This window comes from Bos grunniens, chromosome 1, assembly GCF_055505025.1.
Source record: "Bos grunniens cultivar Pamir isolate PY7600 chromosome 1, Bosgru_T2T1.0, whole genome shotgun sequence".
NCBI lineage: Eukaryota > Metazoa > Chordata > Mammalia > Artiodactyla > Bovidae > Bos > Bos grunniens.
In genome coordinates, this window is record NC_141165.1 from 119,961,042 (window position 1) to 119,983,298 (window position 22,257).

A 22,257-nucleotide genomic window follows, 5' to 3' on the forward strand; every position below is an offset into this window, starting at 1 on the left:
AGCAACAACAAGGCTGCCACAGTGATGGCCACTAAATAGTGTCAGATATAGAATGTATCTGGTTTATAAAAGAAATCCTAATGTTGTGTAACTAGATGGGTTTTGTACAACATTAAAAGTGATTTTTAATGTCAAATGAGATATTTTTCTGAAAAGGAAAATTACATGATCAATTTTTAGGCCTTCTGTGGAATGGAAAAACATTTTTGGTCCAACCCTCTTGCTGTGAGTTTTTGCACAAGCCCAAGGTGTCAAGAAGTGAGATGCTTCTTCTCTATTTTTCATCCAAGTAAATCCTTCTCTCCACAAAGCAGCAGGTTGTCCTATTGATTTACCAACCACATCCCTATAAATGACTTCCCCAGATTTCAATCTTGCTCAGGAATCCAGTCTTGCCAACTGTTTTCAAAACAATGACTTAGGCTGTAACTTGTTAAAGTCAGTTAATGTCCAAAAGCAGTTATTCATACGTTTATTTAATAAATACTCATCAATTGGCAGCAGTGTGACAAAAACTATGAAAAACACATAGATATATGCTAATAAAGGCAGATCTAATTTCTTTCCCTCAAGAAAGCATAGAGAAGATAGCAGTATCTGTAGCTAGGGTGTTTTTAGGATTATAGGGAGAGTTGGGGAAGAACTTGAGAACATTCAACAATCTTTTTTAAATCAAAGGAAGAATATGCTGTTATAGATGCATAAACATTAGGAGAAGTCAGGATGCAAAGTACATCACTAAAATTTGTAAGCAAGACTAAGAGTTTCTTTATGCAGGGTTATGAGAACATTGCCTAAGTCCCATGCACTCTTTGTAAACATTAATTTTGGATAAACCATACGGAGGCATTCATAATGAATTTTCACATTCTGAAATAAAGTTCTGTCATTATCATGTATGAATATGGTGTCACGGATTGTGTTTTAAATTTGGATATCATGGTTATTTATTTTAAATGACAAGACACTTACTTGATAGGACAGATAGTACAGAACTGTAACACAGACTATGCATTCTGAAGCCAGATTGTGTAGGGTCTAATTTTGCATCTGTCACTTACTATCCATGTGATTTTGAGTGACTGTGATTCTATGTCTTTGTCTCTTTATCTGTAACATAGGGACAGCAATTATTTTCTACTTCATAAAATTTTGGTACAGTTAAAGGAATTAAAATATGAAAACCACTTAGAAGAGAGACAGAAACATAATAAAGTGCCATCTGAGTGTTGTTTACTATTTCTTCTTTGAGTACAAACGTAGTATACGAAAGATGAATTATCTAGCTCTTAAGAGTTAGCTCTCTTAACACACAGTGAAGAATAAATATAAAAGTTCTTTTTGAAATGTCAAATTCTGTTACTGTAAGAAGAGATGGTTGTGATGATGATGGTGATAACACGTTTAATGTCCCATTGGACAAGTATCTGTAAAGAAAAGTATATTCTGAAAGTACCTCACTAGGAAAGTCAGAGGGGAAGACTTTGAATTTCAAGTGGCCCAATTAGTGTTTTTTCCCTTGTTCTCAATGGGAGAGCTGGACACGTGGACACTTTCTGGATTTCAAAATCCAGAAAGAGTTGTTTCAGTAGTGCTAGTATTTAAAAAAAATCATAAAATTTAGAAATGTGCTTACTTCACCTGATAAATACTAGAAACTGTGACAAATACAGTATACACACGTGTGTGTGTTAGTCACTCAAGTCATGTCCAGCTCTTTGCAACCCTATGGACTGTAGCTCACCAGGCTCTTCTGGACATAACGGAATTCTCCAGGCAAGAATACTGGAGTGGGTTGGGTTCCCATTTCCTTCTCCAGGGGATCTTCCCAACCCAGGGAATGAACCCAGGTCTCCTGCATAGCAGGCAGATTCTTTACATTCTGAACCACTGGGAAAGCCCACACTAGACATAAAAATGTTAAATTTTAATCAGTTCTCTTTATAAGAACTGTTCCTAAAAGAACAGTGTTGGAAAAATCAACAAAGACTGGGCAAATGGAATGAATGCCTGATTTTTCCATCTAGTCAAGTTTTACATGATCTTATTCAATTAGATTTGCACCCATAAGGAAAAAAAAAAGTAGATCATGTCATTTCTAAATAAAAACACAGCTACAAGAAGATTATTTGAGAAGATACTCCTGATTTTTAAAAAATATCAATTAAGTGCATCACTGTGTATTTGCTCTTTAAAATAAAATATGTTTTAAGAGAATGGGCAGACCGTATTTTGATTTAAGGTGCATCATGCACAATTGCTCAACATAAAATTTCTTATACTAATTTCATTTAAAACAGAAAAAAACGCACTTGTGTTTAAGTAGAAAGACCCTCTGCATTACCTCAAAACCCATTCTCCTTCCACTGTTTTAATAAAAACATAATAAAAATATATATTGAACAATGCTATTATATAAGCTAAACACTATACATGAATTATCTCAGTTAATCCTCAAAAAAATTCTTAGAAGGCACTATTGTGATCAGTAGTGTCTAGCATAGACTTCAAAGGTGAAAAGTATAAGATTCAAGTTTTGGTTTCCCAATTAATTAATGTCTACATGACCCTGGGCCATTCAAATTTTTAGCTTCTATTTCCTCATCTGGTGAAATGGTAATAATAATACCTATTTAAAAGTCTGATAAAATTAAACCATGTGAATACCTAACACAGTATAGGAATTACATATTTTAAACCTATAGAAAACTTTGGATTGAGGGATAAAATTAGGAGTTCTAGTCATTATAAATTCCTCACTAAAAAAATTATACTACTTTGAGAAAATTAGCTTATGCCTCAGTTTTAATTTTGTAATTTGCAATATGGTTATAATTCTTCTGGCTATTAAATGCGTAAATGAGAGTTTCTATTAAATCTATTTCTTTGTATAAAATTCTTGACCTAAAACTAGAATTTGTCCACATAGCCTTCCTGTATATTTAATTGACTATAAAAATTCTTTGATTGAATAATATATTCAGCTCTTTAACAGTGGAAGATAGCTGCTAATCCATCTAGCATGATTACTAATTTTTGTGAACAGCATTATTTTAAAAATTAGGAAGGTATAGAAAGTGGTTGAGTATAGATGAAAGGAGATTGGTCATAAGTGAATTGTGATGTAAGTTGTTGCAGAAATGGGTACGTGCAGGCTCATTATGGTGGGCTTCCCTGGTGGCTCAGACAATAAAGAGTCTGCCTGCAATGCAGAAGACCTGGGTTCGATCCCTGAGTAGGAAAGATCCCCTGGAGAAGGGAATGGCAACCCACTCCATTATTTTTGCCTGGAGAGTTCCATGGACAGAGGAGCCTGGTGAGCCTATAGTCCGTGGGGTCACAAAGAGTCAGAAAAGACTGAGTGACTAACACTTTCACTTTCAGGCTCATTATTACACAATTTCATCTATTTTTGTAGACATTTAAAATATTATGAAACAAAAATATTGTATTTTATTTTTTTATTTTTTTTAATTTTATTTTATGTTTAAACTTTACATAATTGTATTAGTTTTGCCAAATATCAAAATGAATCCGCCACAGGTATACATGTGTTCCCCATCCTGAACCCTCCTCCCTCCTCCCTCCCCATACCATCCCTCTGGGTCGTCCCAGTGCACTAGCCCCAAGCATCCAGTATCGTGTTTCGAACCTGGACTGGCAACTCGTTTCTTACATGATATTTTACATGTTTCAATGTCATTCTCCCAAATCTTCCCACCCTCTCCCTCTCCCACAGAGTCCATAAGACTGTTCTGTATGAGACAGCAAAAGAGACACTGATGTACAGAAACAAAAATATTTTAAACATTATAGCTTTCAAAATCTTGGTTTCATATTCTATTTTGGTAATGACAAATCATTTAAAGCCTAATCAAGACAGACTAGAATTCAGAGTGTATATTATAAAGAAATCTTCCCGGAGAAGCATAATATACCTTGAAGATATATATATATATATTTTCAAACAAACCAGGCAGTTTTATAGCTCTTATGTGGCAAATAAGACTATTGGGTGCAAAATACTGAAAATGGGGTATATCTCTAATTTTTTGCAAATATGCTTGAAGAGAAATCAAAGAGGATCTTCTCTAATCTTTAATAAGCATAAGGGATTATTAAGTGATTCAGTACAGATAGCCTTTCCGTTTATCTTATTGATCAGAGGCCATTTTTAATGAGTATGTTTTCTCTCACCTTACCATGTTCTAGGTATCTGGCTTTGTCAATAATACCTGTATGTATATGGGCTTCCTTGGTGACTCAGATGGTAAAGAATTTGCCTGCAATATGGGAGACCTAGGTTCGATCTCTGGGTCAAGAAGATCCCCAGGAGAAGGGAATGGCAACCCACTCCAGTATTCATGCCTGGAGAATTCCATGGATGGAAGATCCTGATGGGCTACAGTCCATGGAGCTGGAAAGAGTTGGACACAGCTGAGTGACTAACACAGGCACACACTGTGTTCTAGATATCTGACTTTGTCAATAACATCTGTATATATAAGTTTTTGTTAATGCAGAAGGCCCCAAATCTCGAGGTTGCAATATGTCTGGCCTTATGGACATTGGCTGACCATGAGTAGGTTTTCCTTCTCTCATTACATTCTCCAGCTGAGGGTGCTTCATATGCTATTGCAGCTTCCATGCTGGAGAACAGTGCACTCTTGTGGGGCAACATTAAAACCAGCATGACAAAACCCCTCTGCACTATGGAGCAGTTGAAGAAGCAGAGCTATACAAATGAAAGAGAGTAATAAATATGTACCTGGATTAACTTTAGCTGGATTAACATAGATGTACAGTGAGTATGTATGTTCTTAAGTCTTAGATTGTGAAAAAAGAAGTACTTACTCTTGTTTCCTTTTATGAACTGATGGTTTCATACTACCCACACACGTGAGGTTTAGGAGTATATAACATTAAAAAAAATAGAAGAGAGATTTACTAAACTGTTTATTTAGATAATATGTGAATCTCTCAGATTATCTTGCTTGAATAATAAATACTACTTGAATTCTAAATATTTCTTCAGTGCAGAGAAAAAGAAACAGAGAAAATTATATTTACTTCTGTGTAAAAAAGCATCAGTCATATATAATACTTGCAGAAAATGCGATCTGATATGGTATGCATAATTCAGAGAATTCATTTTTCAGTCTTTCATTCTATTTCCCACATCAACATAACTAGTTTGTTTTTAAAGCAATATTGAAGAATGAGGTGATGTGTGTAATTATTGTACAGTGTTGTTTATTTTTCTTTTGAGTTAGTAGTTTTATTCAAATAGACACTGCATATACTACAAATGCCATATATTTATATATAACTGTACAAAACATTGTTATTTTTATAAATATATATAGTATTTGAAAATATGAAGCTGCAATTAATAATCACTCCATAGGTGTTAATGAATTTATGATTGAGCAAATTAATAATTAGAACAAAAATATATCTATATGAAAACAAACTTCAACACAAATAATTTAAGACTATATAGTGTTACAGGCAGGTATTAAAATGGAGCACTTCATATTATTTAAACTATTCTATCAATACAGTTTTGATGGAATTTATATAAAATACATCATTTTTAAATTTTATTTTGTGTTGCCTAATTCCAAAGAAGAATCAAGAATTACTTTTTTTCCTACAAATCAAAATTTTTCACTTAGTAGGCTAATTTAAAGAAAGACACACTTTTATCCCATGATTCCCATTTAGCCAAATAGACTTTGTGACACCTGATCAGCATAGCCATGGGGAGACTGAGCGGCTGTGGCTGCCGCCTCTGAAACTCAATAAATAAAAAGCTGGCCGTAACCTGTAAGTCTGTAAGTCTGGTGCCTTTGAAATCATTACATTCATTAAATACTCCTGCATTTATTTATTGCTTGCCTTTCATCATGAAATCAGAAAATGTCCCTTTTCAAAGCAATATGCATGAACCTGAGAGTGTGAGCAATCAATCTCAGGCAGCATTCTTATGCATAGCTGTAAAGTTGTAATTAACATACTAGGTTGACATTGGGATTACTGTGGTGCTTACCTGCTCCAACAACTTTGTCAATGGATATGTTGGTGGCATCCAATTCCTTAGCAAACTCATGAACTGCTTGGGTAGGGTCCTCATATGTGTGTGGGTCAACATAAGTCCTGAGACCTGGAAGTTTTACTGTTTAAAGAAAGGAAGAAAGGCATTACTGTAGCTAGATGTATAAAACCTTTACTGAGAAAGTTTTATGATAACATTATTAGTTTAAAAAAATTCCCATGACATTAAACTGCATCAACCTTTGGTTTATTCACAGAAATTATCAGACAGAAAAGTTAGAGTAAATAAGTTGAACAATTTAAGAAAAAAATTTCCTTGTAATGAAACAGAGAGAGGAGTTCTGTCTTTAAAATCAGTAGAAGGAAAAGGGGAGAAGGCAATGGCAACCCACTCCAGTACTCTTGCCTGGAAAATCCCATGGGCGGAGGAGCCTGGTGGGCTGCAGTCCATAGAGTCGCTAAGAGTTGGACACGACTGAGCGACTTCACTTTTTTCATTTTCATGCACTGGAGAAGGAAATGGCAACCCGCTCCAGCATTCTTGCCTGGAGAATCCCAGGGACGACGGAGCCTGGTGGGCTGCCGTCTATGGGGTCGCACAGAGTCGGACATGACTGAAGCAACTTAGCAGCAGCAGCAGTAGCAGCAGAAGGAAAATGAGGGGGTTCTTAAGAAGAGAAGAATGGTTCAGAATTGAGTCTGCCCAGCAATGACTACCTGTAACAAGAGTGAGTGAATGCCTTCACACTATCACACATGTGTGATTCAACAAAGTGAAATAACCAAATATTTATTATAGTGTCACATGTGACAATAAAGGAAAGTTTGTGAAATACTTTCATAAGGTGGGATAGCTGCTGTAATTATAGATAAATTAATTAGAGGATATAAAACAACATGTTTTTTGTCTGACACTGTTCTGCTTTTATTAACAATCATTCAAAATTCTCCACTTCAATTATAGATCTAAATTAAACTGTGAGTATGTGTATATATGGGCTTCCTTGGTGGTTCAACAGTAAAGAATCCACTTGCCAATGCAGGAGACACAGAAGATCATGGGTTCAATCACTGAGTGGAGAAGATCCCTGGAAGAAGAAATGTCAACCCACTCTAGTACTGTTGCCTGGAAAATCCCGTGGATGGAGGAGCCTGGTAGGCTGCAGTCCATGGGGTCGGGAAGAGTCGGACATGACTGAGCGACTTCACTTTCACTTTTCATTTTCATGCATTGGAGAAGGAAATGGCAAGCCACTCCAGTGTTCTTGCCTGGAGAATCCCAGGGACAGGGGAGCCTGGTGGGCTGCCATCTATGGAGTCCCACAGAGTTGGACACGACTGAAGCGACTTAGCAGCAGCAGCAACTGAAATCTTACTGTGTGGAGCTTTTCAACATGTGTCCATGCTAAGTCACTTCAGTTGTGTCCGATTCTTTGTGACCCTACGGATCGTAGCCCAGCTGGCTCCTCTATCCATGGGGTTCTCCAAGCAAGAACACTGGAGTGGGTTGCCACACCCTCCTCCAGGGGATCTTCTTGACCCAGGAATCAAACCCACATTTCTGCTACTGCTACTGCTGCTAAGTCGCTTCAGTCGTGTCCAACTCTGTACAACCCCATAGACAGCAGCCCACCAGGCTCCCCCATCCCTGGGATTCTCCAGGCAAGAATACTGGAGTGGGTTGCCATTTCCTTCTCCAATGTATGAAGGTGAAAAGTGAAAGTGAAGTCACTCAGTCCTGTCCGACTCTGAGTGACCCCATGGACTGCAGCCTACCGGGCTCCTCCGTCCATGGGATTTTCCAGGCGAGAGTACTGGAGTAGGGTGCCATCCCCTTCTCCCACCCACATCTCTAAAGTTTCCTTAATTGGCAGGTGGATTCTTTATCACTAGGGTCACCTGGGAAGGTGACCACCCAGCTTTTCAATATAGTTAAAGGCAATACAATTATTATCTATAAGTTTAATAATGGTGCCAAAGAGCTAAATTCCCAACATAAATCATATTTATGGCTTAGCAAATATAAACTTTCTTCATAGTTTATTTAATCATTCTGAAGGTAGAAAATATTCACAATGTTCCAAATTAAAATTGCACAGACAAAAAATATATGTAAAGTTTAAAAATATAATAAAATTAAAAAAAAAAAGATATAGGGGAATCATTTTGAATTTGATTTAATTTTAATGAAATTTCTATCATTTAGAAAAATAATTCACATTATAAACAATTTGGAATGTTCAAGACACTTTCTCTGAAAACTTTCTCTAAAAAGGAAACCTAAAATCTATTAAAGTACATAACACTAATGCTTTAACATTAAATAATAATATAATAAACTCCTACACTTTATGCACCAATATAACTGATTTTGATTTTAATTTTAGTAACATTAGTAAAATTATTTTAGCTAGGAAAGTGGACACCTAATAGTGATATATTTTTTTCTTATCACACTATATTATTGAAGGATTTTTTTTAATATCCTAAATTAGCAAATAAAATCAGACATTGTCTTTTCTGATACCACTTTTTAATAGAAAAATCTTAATGGCAAAATCACACCTGAACATTCTGGAATTTCTGAAGGTGTCTTTGAGTCAGTTTGGTAGTTCACATGAAACAGGTGTAGGGACTGTCATGACAGCAATTGTTCCAGAGAGCCTTCAGCACAATGGCCATTCAGCCAATGAGTCCAGGATTTCAGAATTTAGATTAAGAAATGGTTAGTTTGCTAATCTACAGGATGACTCTGTGAATGCCATGTTACATCACATAATAATTTATGTTCCTGGGAAACCTCCATAGACGTTTTGAGTAAAGAGCCGCTTCTTCAGAAGCTGTTGAGGCAGCAGAACAGGTATGAAAGGTGAGGGAGCACATGGAGAATTGAGGAGAAAATGGGTTAGTGACTCTCCTTCCTCGGCCTGGTGTTGACCCCAACACTGGAAAAAGGCAACCACTCTCCATCCAAGGGCAGAGTGTTGATAATTGAGGTGACACTCATAGCTAGGGAATCAACATTCACAAAAAAGGAGAAGTAGTAAGTTTTTTGCCCTTGCTCTGGGCAAACTGTGAGTGGAGTTGCTTTGAAGTAAGAACTCTACTTTTCTGCAGGACAAAGAACGTACTAGGCATAAGAGGAGGAAAGCTCTGAAAAATATGCTTTTCAAGTGCCCAGCATTGACTGCCTGTGATTGTAGCTATTGCCCAGGAAAAGACAGAGCCTATTGCCATTATTAATAGCTTCATGTTAAGAAGGTTATTCACAAATAGAAATATCCTTTGGTTTCCTGGAGACAGAATTTGAGCTCAAAAATGCCCATTTCTTTGGAGCTCACACATCAGCTTGCATGCTTCTGCTGTTATTATAAGCATTATTGTTTCATATAAAAATAGTCACTCTTTAGTACAGTGGTCTACTATTATTTATTATTACACTAGAACTATTTCTATATTATCAATACTAAAACATTTTACTGTAAAACAAGCAAACAGATTTTCTTGCTTTGGGGTAAGGAAAACAGTAAAAGTAACCAAAGATTTAGTAAAAGATGTCAAGAAATGAAGTCTTCTTAGAATCTTTCTGTATAGTCATTTTGGTTACATTTTAAAGAAGACACATCAAATGGAGGCTAGAATATGTGACCATCCCGTTTTGATTTTCCCGCTAGTCATTTTAAGTTTGGGGACTAGTAAAGTAAGAAAATCTGGCATTCCTTTTCAAGAGAAATGGTAGCATTTTTTAAAATTACATGAAAAATATTTTTCTTTCTAGTAAACAGTTACAAATATTCCACTTTGCCGAATTTAAGGAAATCAACTTGGGCGATATTTACTGGCAAAATATGGATATGGGGCTAAGGGATACAAATTGCTGCATATAAATTAGGTAAGCAACAAAAATACATTGTTTAGCATAGAAGTTATAGCCATTTACTCATAGTAACTTTTAATGGCATATGATCTGCAAAAATCCTGAATAACTATGCTGTACATGTGAAACTAATATTGTAAATCAACTATACGTAAATTTAAAGAAGGAATTACAAAGAAGATTTTAAAATGAGTTGTTAGGAAGGATGTCTCAAACATTTTAAATAAGCACCAGCTTTAAACAGTCTTGAAAGTGTGCTTTAGAGTTACCATTCCATTCCTGTCAACCCTAGAGAGTATCCATATTACTAAATAATCTAAAAATTAAATAGTCATTCCTGTATAAAATCAATCAAATTCTTCATGATTGATTAAAATCAAATAAATGGCTTTTCTATCCACATGACATTTAGAGAAACAAAACAAATATAAACACATATACACACATCTCCAAGAAAAATGGCCTGTTCACTGTGGGAGCTCTGGCTGCTGATTTTTAACTGCCATCCCCAGAGGTTCCAGGAATCAGGTGATTCAGGATGCAAGCGCATAATCCCTTCACACCAATAATTAAGGGCAACACACAGAGTAACTGGGCTGTGTCAAGAAAACCAGATAATAAACACATGCACACGTGTTAAGCTGCACTACTTTACAGCTCGTTCTGTGCAAACACAGTAATTTACATTTCCATTTTACCAGCATGAGTTGCCCTAAGGATAGCAAAAAAGTAAAAAGGCCCAGGCAGAGAGGGCAAGGGGACAGGATCTTAGGAGGTGAAACACATTTCTTTCCTTTTGAAGCAATATTATAGGATTTGTAACAAGGCTGGAGGGAATGGTTCATAGCTAGAGCTTTTCAAAGTAATACCAAATAAATGGTTGAAATAAACCAGCTGTAGCATTAAGACACAGAAAGTTTATGACAGGCATATAAGGTACTTTATGTCCTTAAAGCTAGGGTAAAACACATTTCGTTTTTGTTTGGCTATCATAAGTATATTGTGTTTGAAGAAAATTAAAGCTTCAGCAAACTCCACCATAAAAACAAACAGCTAAAGCAGATTGGAGTCATAGAGGAACCTGCTTAAAATTGGTGCACAGAAATTTATCAATGCTTCAAGTTTATGAGATTTATAATTCCTATATAAAGAACCAAATCAGTACGGCCTGCTCTAAAGACAGTATTTACATCCATTGTCCAACTCAGATTAAGATGAACTTAATCCACAGGAATGCAACTGTTTTGACTAATTTATGCACGGTGAATGTGATGCAGTGTTTTGTGGGATCATGAAGGAAAAGCTAGATAAATATCCTGTAACTTGTTCATGCACTCTTTTAAAACTTTTGAGTTGCAAACCTAACTACTCCGGATTGAGATATTGATATTATATTATTGATATTGGTTTTTCTGTGAATTATTCTATAATGAGATGGAAAAATCAAACAATGCTCTCTGTGAACTCTGCCTTTCTGTCTATCCTACTTTAACTTACATTTTGGAAAACACTTTTTTTTTTTTTAATCTACTATATGCTTCCTGCATGGTAACAACAGGTCATCAAGTTTTTACTGCAAAGTTACAACCTTTAGATGGAAGTTCAATGACTAATAGGAAGTATCATGTTGAACTGAAAGCATTTATAGAAGGCAACTGCTGCTGCTGCTAAGTCGCTTCAGTCGTGTCCGACCCTGTGCAACCCCATAGACGGCAGCCCACCAGGCTCCCCCGTCCCTGGGATTCTCCAGGCAAGAACGCTGGAGTGGGTTGCCATTTCCTTCTCCAATGCATGAAAGTGAAAAGTGAAAGTGAAGTCACTCAGTCGTGTCCAACTCTTAGCGACCTCATGGACTGCAGCCTACCAGGCTCCTTTGTCCATGGGATTTTCTAGGCAAGCGTACTGGAGTGGGTTGCCACTGCCTTCTCCAATAGAAGGCAACAGTGAATGTCAAAGAAAGTAATGCTTACAAGACTACATTAGTTACAGTGAGATTATTGGAGAACATATAAGAATGAGTATAATCTTTGTACTAATTTCCAGGAGGACGTGCCACTGATTAGTAATCGCCACAATAAACTGAGCCATAGTTTGGAAAAGCAAAACACTTGGAATGATTTGTTTCGCCAGAAGGAAAAAAAAAAGTCTTTTTATTAGCTATAAATACTTTGTTTCTTAAAATAGTATTTCTTTTAAAGAATATTAAAAATAGACTAAATTGTTTGATATTAAAATAAGAAGGGAAAGCATTGACTTCCTTACCAATTGGATATATCATGTAACTCCAAAGTAAAGTTTATTCTAAAGGCTTTCTCCTGGTTGGTTGACAAAATGGAGTCAGGCATTTCACATAAACAAAGGTTGTTTATATTTACTTGGCAGTTAAGAAAGGAAAAAAGATTCCTATTTAGATTTCAGCAAATAACTAGTAATAAGGAAATTGAAGATACGCTTTGCCTTTCAGCCATGCAGAGCTGACTGTAGTTATGTACTTCCCATCATGAGCATTATTTGAATATAAACCACCAGTTGCCCTTCATGTTAGTTTAAGTATGCTGCAATACAGACACGTAAAAATTACTTAATGCAGAGCCGTGGATTCCTTTCTCCATTTGAAATAAATGGAACTTGCTCAACCTTCTGAATTCTCTATGTCAGGGGGAAGTTATCCAGTTTTAAGTCAACAACTGCTAAAACTGAAATGGTAAAACCAAGACACCAAACATGTTTAGAAACTTACAGTGTCCATTCCCAAAATGAAGTCTTTTTTCATCTGCACCATGTTTCGACTTATGATAGCCACAGAACCTAGAGGTGAATCAAAGGAAGAGAACACAGAAAATAAATATACTGAAAACAATGATCTATGTTCAGAATGTGCAAAGCACACACAAAAAAGCATTTTCTATGAACAATTAAATGCTTTAGTGAAAGTTTAATGACTTCATATTTTCTAAATCCTCTAGAGAAAGCTTCTTTCTCTGGGGATCCTGGAAAGCTGCCTAATGAGGAGATATGGAGAGTAGCTTCCCCACTGTGCAGACTCCTTCAGTTCAGGTTTTATAATGGCCCTAGCAAGTGTTTATAGTATTTTTTTAAAAACAACTGCTGTTAGAATGAATGGAGGGTAAAGTTTCCATTGTTAGTGATTAGTGCTGTGCAGTGTAGCCAGTGTTCTGGGTGAGAAAGTGTCAGGGAAATCTGGGGTGTATTTGATGAGAGAAGCGATAATTGGAAAAAGAAAGTAAAAACTAAGAGTGAGGTCAGAAGAGAGAAGAGAAACGGTATGTTTTGGAGAGTGGGGCACGAAATTAATGAAAAAAAGAAACTCGAAACTAAAGGTGGAGAATCAAAAGAAAGGGAGAAAAAAGAAAGATCTAGAATACAAGTGGAGACATTCTTATTCGTTAAAATAACTTATTGACTAAACTCTTCAGAGTTTAGTGGCAATTGAGGGGAACAAGCAATGCAGTAATGAAAGTAAGTTGTAAAACAGACTGTGAACGCACCTCCCAATCAAAACATAGGTGACGACTGTGAGGAGGATAATTGCTACCGCCGCTGAAATGGCAATCATTACCACTTGGCTATTTTCACCAGAGATGGAGAAAGCTGTGAGGTTGGAGAGAAAACAATAAGAAAAAACTAGGCATTGACAGAGCATAACTAAACTTTACCTGAAAAAGTTGATAAATTAAGTCATATTTTTTCTGCTTTTACCTAAAAGATGGCTTGCTGTCTAATACAACATAAAAAGAATTCTTCATTTAGTGTAAAATGATAGACATTTTGTATAGTTTTACTTGAAGTTTCTGATTAATAAGAATAAATACTCTGTTTTCATGGTATGAAATGCTCACTAGTTGAGCATCTACTGCACGAAACATGCTGAACTGGTTTTCTTTATACTCATTGGCAAGAGGCTCATCAGATAAATAGAAATCATCAGAGAAATACAGGGGATAGTTCAAGTTTCCCAGAATGAAATACAAAAACTTTCTCATTAGTTTGCTTAGTCTCTAACGTCTGTATTTATTTAAAAGATGGTATAATACCTGTCCTATGGACCTCAACACATCTCACCAACAAATTGTTCCTGTCCCTGTATTTCCTACCTTAGTAAATGGCCCATCACTCACTCACTCACCAACACCAGGTATTAGCAAATATTCTCCAGGAGCCAAATCTGGCCTGCCATCAATTTTTGTATAGCTCAGAAACTCAGAACAACTTATATTTTTTAATGGTTGTAACAAATCAAGAGAAGATTTTGTGATATGAGAAAATTATATAAAATTCAAACTTTGGTGTCCATAAATAAAATTGCATTGGAGCATAGCCACATTCATTTATTTGTTCATTGTCTATGGCAGCTTTTATACTAAAATTAGTGAAGTTGTATAGGAGCAACAGAAACTGTATGTACACTAAGCATAAAATATTTATTTTCTAGCCCCTTACAGAAAATGTTTACTGACCCTTGACTAAACCCAATGCTTCTCTAACTTTGTTATTCATTTGCTATTGTGTCCAACTCTTTGTGACCCCATGGACTGCAGCACACCAGACTTCTCTGTCCTTCACTATCTCCCAGGGTTTGCTCTCTAACTTATTCACATAAATCACTTGAGGATCTTTTGAAGAAAGCAGTTTCAGGCGGTCTGGAGTGGGGACTGAAACTGTGCATATCTTATGAGCTCCCAGTAATGCTGATGCTGCTGATTTTAGACCACAGCATTTTAAGTAACAAAGATGTAGGCCATAAATATAAAGTCACCTGTCTTCTCCCTCTCCTGATTATTCTGCATCCAATTAATCATGAAATTCTTTTAAATATTTTAGTTTCTGTCTTCATTTCTCTTCTGGATAACAATAAAAAAATTCCCAACTGATCTCTATTTGCAGGCCTTGCCTATCTTAGCTGGCCACCGGAGTATTCCTGCTAAACCATGAGTTTGATTATGTCATTCTCATGTATAAAAGTTTTGCAGGGCTCTTTGTCACTTTCTGGATAAAATGTGTGTATTCCATTTAGGATCTGTTCTCTGTCTAAATCTCTAGCCTCATCTGCTAACAAAATCCATAAACATTCTAATCTCTATACTTTCTAAAATATGCACACTTCCTGGAACATTCCCTCTCATAGACTCATACTTTAACATTTATTGTTTTTATATTCATAAATGCTGATTAAACAAATAAATGAGTTGGGTATCAAAAGAAGAGCTTAGAAGAGACGGTTAAGTTATATTATCACCGCTTCAGAAACCAAGGTCACATCTTGAGCCTGATGAAAATCTAAGGCTGGAAGATTTTCTCCAAAATACTTCAATTTAGGGAATAGTTAAATGATGCAAATTAAAAAAAAATAACATGGCAGATAGACTATTAGAAGTTTTCTAAACATCTGAAAAAAAAAAGAACTGAGTGTGGTAGGATGGTATACTCATAATATAAACTGTTGCAAGCACTTTATTCTTTACAACCAGAAAACTATTGTTTATACTTCCATGGCAGTCATGGGAGTGCCTGCTAGGATCTCTCTACTGCCAAGCCTGCAGTGGGCAGACAGCCTCCAGCTGCTGCGCCTTCAGTATCCACTGCAGTCACACTCTCCTCAATGACTAACTATGGAAAGGGGACTGGAGCCAGGCTACTTGTGCCCCATGCACGACTCCTGCAAAGGGTGATCTTCATTCTGGGGCTCACCATTAGCTTGGTGAGACTCTCGGAGCTGCGTTGCTTTCTGAGGCTCATTATTCTGAATTCGGCTTTCTTTCTGTCTTCATAGATGGCTGACCTACATCTCAGTCTGAGGCTCTGCTTGGCCATATCCGCTCCTCCTGTTTTATTTTTTATCTGTTTCCCTTCCCTTCCCTCCCCAAAGCTCTTGTAATTCTACCTTAGTATCTGCTTTCCAGAAAACCTGAACTGATGCATCCCTATCCGTTGGCTATACATCATGAGTCATTTGTAAAATAACTTAACCTTGTAATTCAATAATGTTCCATGAACATATAATAATCACTTTATCTCATGCTTTGGTAAATTTTATCCAGTTTATAAAATAAAGGTCAGAGAAGCTAGGAGACTAAACATGACAGAAAAAAAGAATTTTCTTTTCATCAAAGACAGGATTAAACTTGACCCCTCTACAATTCCCTCTAGTTCTCAATATAGATAAATTCCAGAGACTATCTAAAAACACATGACCAAATCAAATTATTTTTGTGCTGGAAATTGGCAAACATTTGAAAGAATAATATTGATTAAATGTGTGTGATAGAGTTGTCTAATAGTTTTATGTGGCATACTGTCAACAATCTATATCTATTATAATTCTTAGAAATTTAGTTTGACTCTGTTTCCCACAGCAAACTGCTTCCCCTGTGTCTAGTCTCTTCCCATTTTTGTCCATCCTACACACGCTGTCCACTGTCTTTCCCTAAGGAAGACTGGTGAGGAGTACATTCTCAAGAGCAGAATGCCCGGCTTTGTACCAATTTGCTATGTGATGTAATATGATTGTTGTAAGGATTAAAGGAGTTAATACAAGTTAAATACTAGAACAGTGCTAAACACATAATAAGGATTTAATAAATCTATTTTTGTTATTTCCTTTTCCTTGTGAAGAACCGGAAAAAGTACTCCATATCTTACAAAATTACATACGACAGTCTAATTTTGATACACAAAGTTCTTTATATAATGGTTCCACTCTACTTTTATCAGGCGTTCTTAATAACCCCTAAAAATAGGGTCCAAGAGATTAAAGTTGCTGCATACGCATTCATTAGAAACAATGAAAAGGCAGTATGAAGCATTTAGCAGTGCTGACTGAATTGTCCCCAGGCCAATCTTCTTGAATAGTAATATCCAATAAGCTCTTCCAATGCCAAAACTCAGCTTTATCCCATATATGTTTGTTCCACAAATTCCTTGGATGTTCAAATTACGTACTATACATTTAAACAGGACACACACAGTGCCTGCTATACTACTATACCAGGTGATATTTTAAGTACTTTATAAACATCAATTAACTTAATCAATATAAAAACCATATGGAGTCACAACAGTGATCTTTCCCAGTTTTCAGATAGGGAAACTAAGACATTGGAGACTGAAGTGGTGTGTCACGGTCATCCTAATGGGTGTCAGTTTACTCCAGGGTCCCTTTCTTAAGCCTACACTGCACCTTCCTTTTGTAGTCACAAAGCACACACTCCAGATTCAGTTTCTGCCCACAGGGTTTCTAAAATATTAGACTGTCAGTTTTCTCAAACATGCCACACCGTTCCATGTCTGGACATCTTGCTTTGGTGGATGCCATCTTTGTACTATGAAAGTCCTTTTACTCATATATACTCTATAAGTTTTCTGGGGGACTTAGCATAACTTTCTTTCTTTCTTTTCCTTTTTAATGTGCAATAGCAGCACTGGATCAGTACTCCAAAATCTGGAGACTCTAGGCTCATTGACTTTACTTACTAGCTCTGCAATCTCAGGAAGGGAAAAAAAAAAAAAAAAGAACTCTGTGTCCTAGACCACAGATAAAAATAAATAATAGTATCTGAATAGCTTACTGAATGGGATCAGATTACATGTTTATGAGAATACCTTACATACTGTCACAAAAATACATGGGTTCTAGAATCAGACCCATAATTTACCAATTGAGTAACTTTAGAAAACTTACTTAACTTCTCTAAGCCTCAGTTTCCTCTTCTACAAAATGATGATAATAAATGTAAAGCACTGACACATAGATAATGTGTGTTAGTCGCTCAGTCATGTCTGACTTTGTGACCCCATGGACTACAGCCATCCAGGCTCCTTCATCTGTGGCATTCTCCAGGCAAGAATACTGGAGTGGGGTAGCTATTCCCTTCTCCAAGGATCTTCCCAACCCAGGGATTGAACCAGGGTCTGCCACATTGCAGGCAGATTCTTTGACCTGATAGCAAGAAACTTTAAATCACTTAGGAAAATATATGGTTATGGTAAACCAAGATCAAAAAATACTAACTAAATTCCAGATAAAAGTAAACTATGTTCTACTAAGAAATATTTATATGTCTTATGAGTAAAACTTTATAATTAAAAAAATAAAAACTAGAATAATCAATATACTGTTAATTCCAAGCAGGAGGTTTTTTATATCTTCTAAATATCAATCTGTAATAAATAAGAAAAATCCTTAGAGTTCTTATGAAGATATCATTTTGATTTAAAAAATGAAGTGAGAGTTTTGATTATTTTTCTTTTTTTCCCTAAGAAAAAAGGTAATGTTTAAACCTATATTTACTTATTTTTAAACTCTGGAAGAAATCTATAGTAAAATACTAAGAGTGAATGGATTTTAAAAAAATCAAACTGTGCAATTGAAAGATTTTTATAAATGGAGGAGGGTATTAAAAAAGGTTCTCTTTCTCTCTATCTTCTTTTCATCTGATCTATCAATCAATGGAAATATAGCAAATATAAAACTTGTTTGCAAAAGTCCTAAGAATCTCATTTTTAAATGGGATGTTTCTTAAACCTCAGACACTGATGCCTCATTAGAAGATCATGCATAACATGACCACAGCTCTATCTGTGGTAAATTTGGAATCACATTACAATTGTAGAATTTGTGGTTGGTTTTGCAAATTTACTTATCAGACAGGGTTAACTGCTAATTAAGAATGTGTGAGGTTAGACTGGTGTTCCAAACTACGCATTAATATAATACATATTTATCTAATGGTGTTCTGCACCTCCTGCTCCTCAATATGCCTAGTTTGTAACACACTATATAATAAATATTTGATTTTTATAGTTCTGTGATTTGTGATCTCTCTTGTTAAAGCAACTATTCATTTTGGTGTTGTTAATGCCAATAACTATTTAAAAGTTTGAAAAAATTCCATCTACAATCATTTCACAATGAGGAACTTTCTTTGTGGCACTTAAAATTTATAAAAAGACTTAGAACTGAAAATTTTAAATTGCAATTGTAATTTATTATTGCAGCATCTAAAATTTTAAATTTGTTTTAAACCTCTTCACAGAGATTTGGACTTCCACGGTATTTTGCATCCTTGTTTTTATGTCCTCAAAGGGTGATTTCTCCGTGTTCATTCCATCACAGGAAGATTAGGTGAGGTCTAACATACAGACTCCATATCTGAGACTTGAATCCTCTTTGCCATCCAAGGGGGATTGGTTCCAGGACCTTCTATAGATACCAAAATTTAAGGATGCTAAAGTCCCTTTTATAAATTGGTGTAGTATTTACATATAACTTAAACACATCCTGCCTTATACATTGAAGCATCTCTAGATTACTAATAATATATAATAAAAATTAATGCAATGTAAATAGTTGCTGGATTGCCAAAAATTATAGTTGTGCCTTTTGGAATTTTCTGGAATTGTTTTGTACATATATATGTATATATATATATATATGTATATATAAAAATTTTATTGAAGTACAGTCTAGTGGATTTACAATGCTGTATTAATTAATTTCTGCTGTACAACAAAGTGACAGTTATACATATATATTCTTTTTCAAATTCTTTCCTATTCTATTCCACTATGGTTTTATCACAGGATATTAAATATTGCTGCTGTTATTGTTCAGTTGCTCAGTCTTGTCCAATTTTTTGTGACCCCATGAAGTGCAGCAGGCCAGGCTTCCCTGTCCTTCACCATTCCCGGAGCTTGCTCAAGCTCATGTCCACTGCGTTGCTGATGTCATCCAACCATCTCATCCTTTGTCATTCCCCCATCTCATCCTTTATCATCCCCTTCTCCTTGTGCCTTCAATCTTTCCCAGAATCAGGGTCTTTTTCAATGAGTTGGTTCTTCCCATAAGCTGGCCAAAGTGTTGGAGTTCAGCTTCAGCATCAGTCCTTCTAATGAATATTCAGGGTTGAATTCCTTTAGGATTGACTGGTTTGATCTCCTTGGAGTCCATGGGACTCTCAAGAGTCTTCTCCAATACCACAGTTCAAAGGCATCAATTCTTTGGCACTCAGCCTTTTTTATTGTCCCACTCTCACATACATACGTGACTACTGGAAAAACCATAGCTTTGACTATATGGAACTTAGTAGGCAAAGTAATGTCTCTGCTTTTTAATTCACTGTCTAGGTTTCTCATTGCTTTTCTTCCAAAGAGCATCTTTAATTTCATGGTTGCAGTCACTGTCCACAGTGATTTTGGAAACCAAGAAAATAAAGTCTGTCTCTGCTTCCAGTTTTTCCCCGTCTATTTGCCATGAAGTAATGGGACCAGATGCCATGATCTTCTTTTTTTAAATGCTGAGTTTAAGCCAGCATTTTACTTTCTTGTTCATCTTCAGCAAGAGGGTCTTTAATTCCTCTTTGCTTTCTGCCATAAGGGTGGTGTCATTTGCATATCTGAGGTTATTGATATTTCTCCCTTCAACCTTTATTCCAGTTTGTGCTTCATCAAGCCTGGCATTTCACATGATGTACTCTGCATGTAAGTTGCATAAGCAGGGTGACAATATACAGCCTTGACTCCTTTCCCAATTTGGAACGAGTCCATTGTTCCATGACTGGTTCTAACTGTTGTTTCTTTCCCAATTTGGAACCAGTCCATTGTTCCATGACTGGTTCTAACTGTTGTTTCTTGACCTGCATACAGATTTCGCAGGAGACAGGTAAGGTGGGCTGGTATTCCAATCTCTTAAAAATTTTTCCACAGTTGTAATGATCTACACTGTCAAAGGCTTTAGTGTAATTAATGATGCAGAAGTAGATGTTATTCTGGAATTCTCTTGTTTTTTCAGTGATCCAAAGGATGTTGTTAATTTGATCTCTGATACTCTGCCTTTTAAAATCCAGTTTGAATATCTGGAAGTTCTTGGTTCACATATTGTTGAAGCTTGAAGGATTTTGAGCATTACTTTGATAGCATGTGAAGTAATTGTAATTGTGTGGTAGTTTGAACATTCTTTGGCATTGCCCTTCCTTGGGATTGGAATGAAAACTGATCTTTCTAGTCCTGTGGCCACTGCTGAGTTTTTCAAATTTGCTGGCATACTGAGTGCAGCACTTTAACAGCATCATCTGCTAGGTTTTGAAGTAGCTCAGCTGGAATTCCATCACTTCACTAATTTTGCTAGCAGTATTGCTTCCTAAGGCCCACTTGACTTCACACTCCAGGATGTCTGGCTTTGTGTGAGTGACCACACCATTGTGGCTCTCTGGGTCATTTAGATCTTTTTTGTATATTTTTTCTGGGTATTCTTGTGACCTCTTCTTAATATCTTCTGCTTCTGTTGCTGCTGCTGCTGCTAAGTCACTTTAGTCGTTTCCGACTCTGTGCGACCCCATAGACAGCAGCCCACCAGGCTCCCCCGTCCCTGGGATTCTCCAGGCAAGTACACTGGAGTGGGTTGCCATTTCCTTCTCCAATGCATGAAAGTGAAGTCGCTCAGTCATGTCCGACTCTTAGTGACCCCATTGACTGCAGCCCACCAGGCTCCTCTGTCCATGGGATTTGCCAGGCAAGAGTACTGGAGTGGGGTGCCATTGCCTTCTCCACTGCTTCTGTTAGGTCCACACTGTTTCTGTCCTTTATTGGGCCTATCTTTGCATGAAATGCTCCCTTGGTATCTCTAATTTTCTTGAAGAGATCTCTAGTGTTTCCCATTCTATTGTTTTCATCTTTTCCTTTGCATTGTTCATTTAGGAAGGCTTTCTTATCTCTCCTTGCTCTTCTCTCAAACTCTGCATTCAAATGGATATATCTTTCCTTTTCTCCTTTGCCTTTAGCGTCTCGTCTTTTCTCAGTTATTTGTAAGTCCTCCTGAGACAACCACTGTGTCTTTTTGCATTTCTTTTCTTGGGGATGGGGATGGCCTCCTGTACAATGTCACAAACCTCAGCCCATAGTTCTTCAGGCACTGTGTCTATCAGACCTAATCCCCTGAGTCAAATTGTCACTTCCACTATATAATCATAAGGAATTTGATTTCATTTATACCTGAATGGTGTTATCTGCATGTCTGAGGTTACTGATATTTCTCCCGGCAATCTTGATTCCAGCTTGTTTTTTTTTGGGGGGGCTCCAAAATCACTGCAGATGGTGATTGCAGCCATGAAATTAAAAGATGCTTACTCCTTGGAAGAAAAGTTATGACCAACTTAGCATATTCAAAAGCAGAGACATTACTTTGCCAACAAAGGTCCATCTAGTCAAGGCTATGGTTTTTCCTGTGGTCATGTATGGAGAGAGTTGGACTGTAAAGAGGGCTGAGTGCCGAAGAATTGATGCTTTTGAACTGTGGTGTTGGAGAAGAC

General features: G+C 36.4%; 1 protein-coding gene across 2 annotated transcripts in view; it reads right to left on the bottom strand.

Moving 5' to 3' along the window:
- Nucleotides 1–22,257, bottom strand: part of EPHA3 (EPH receptor A3) — a 416,154-nt gene that overhangs the window by 55,232 nt on the left and 338,665 nt on the right. For both annotated transcript variants that reach the window (XM_086321511.1, XM_086321506.1), the window contains exons 8-10: nucleotides 13,444–13,546; nucleotides 12,675–12,742; nucleotides 6,053–6,178 (exon numbers count right to left, since the gene is read on the bottom strand). In XM_086321511.1, the coding sequence (XP_086177637.1) occupies nucleotides 6,053–6,178; nucleotides 12,675–12,742; nucleotides 13,444–13,546 (297 nt within the window). The remainder of the gene's footprint in view (nucleotides 1–6,052; nucleotides 6,179–12,674; nucleotides 12,743–13,443; nucleotides 13,547–22,257) is intronic.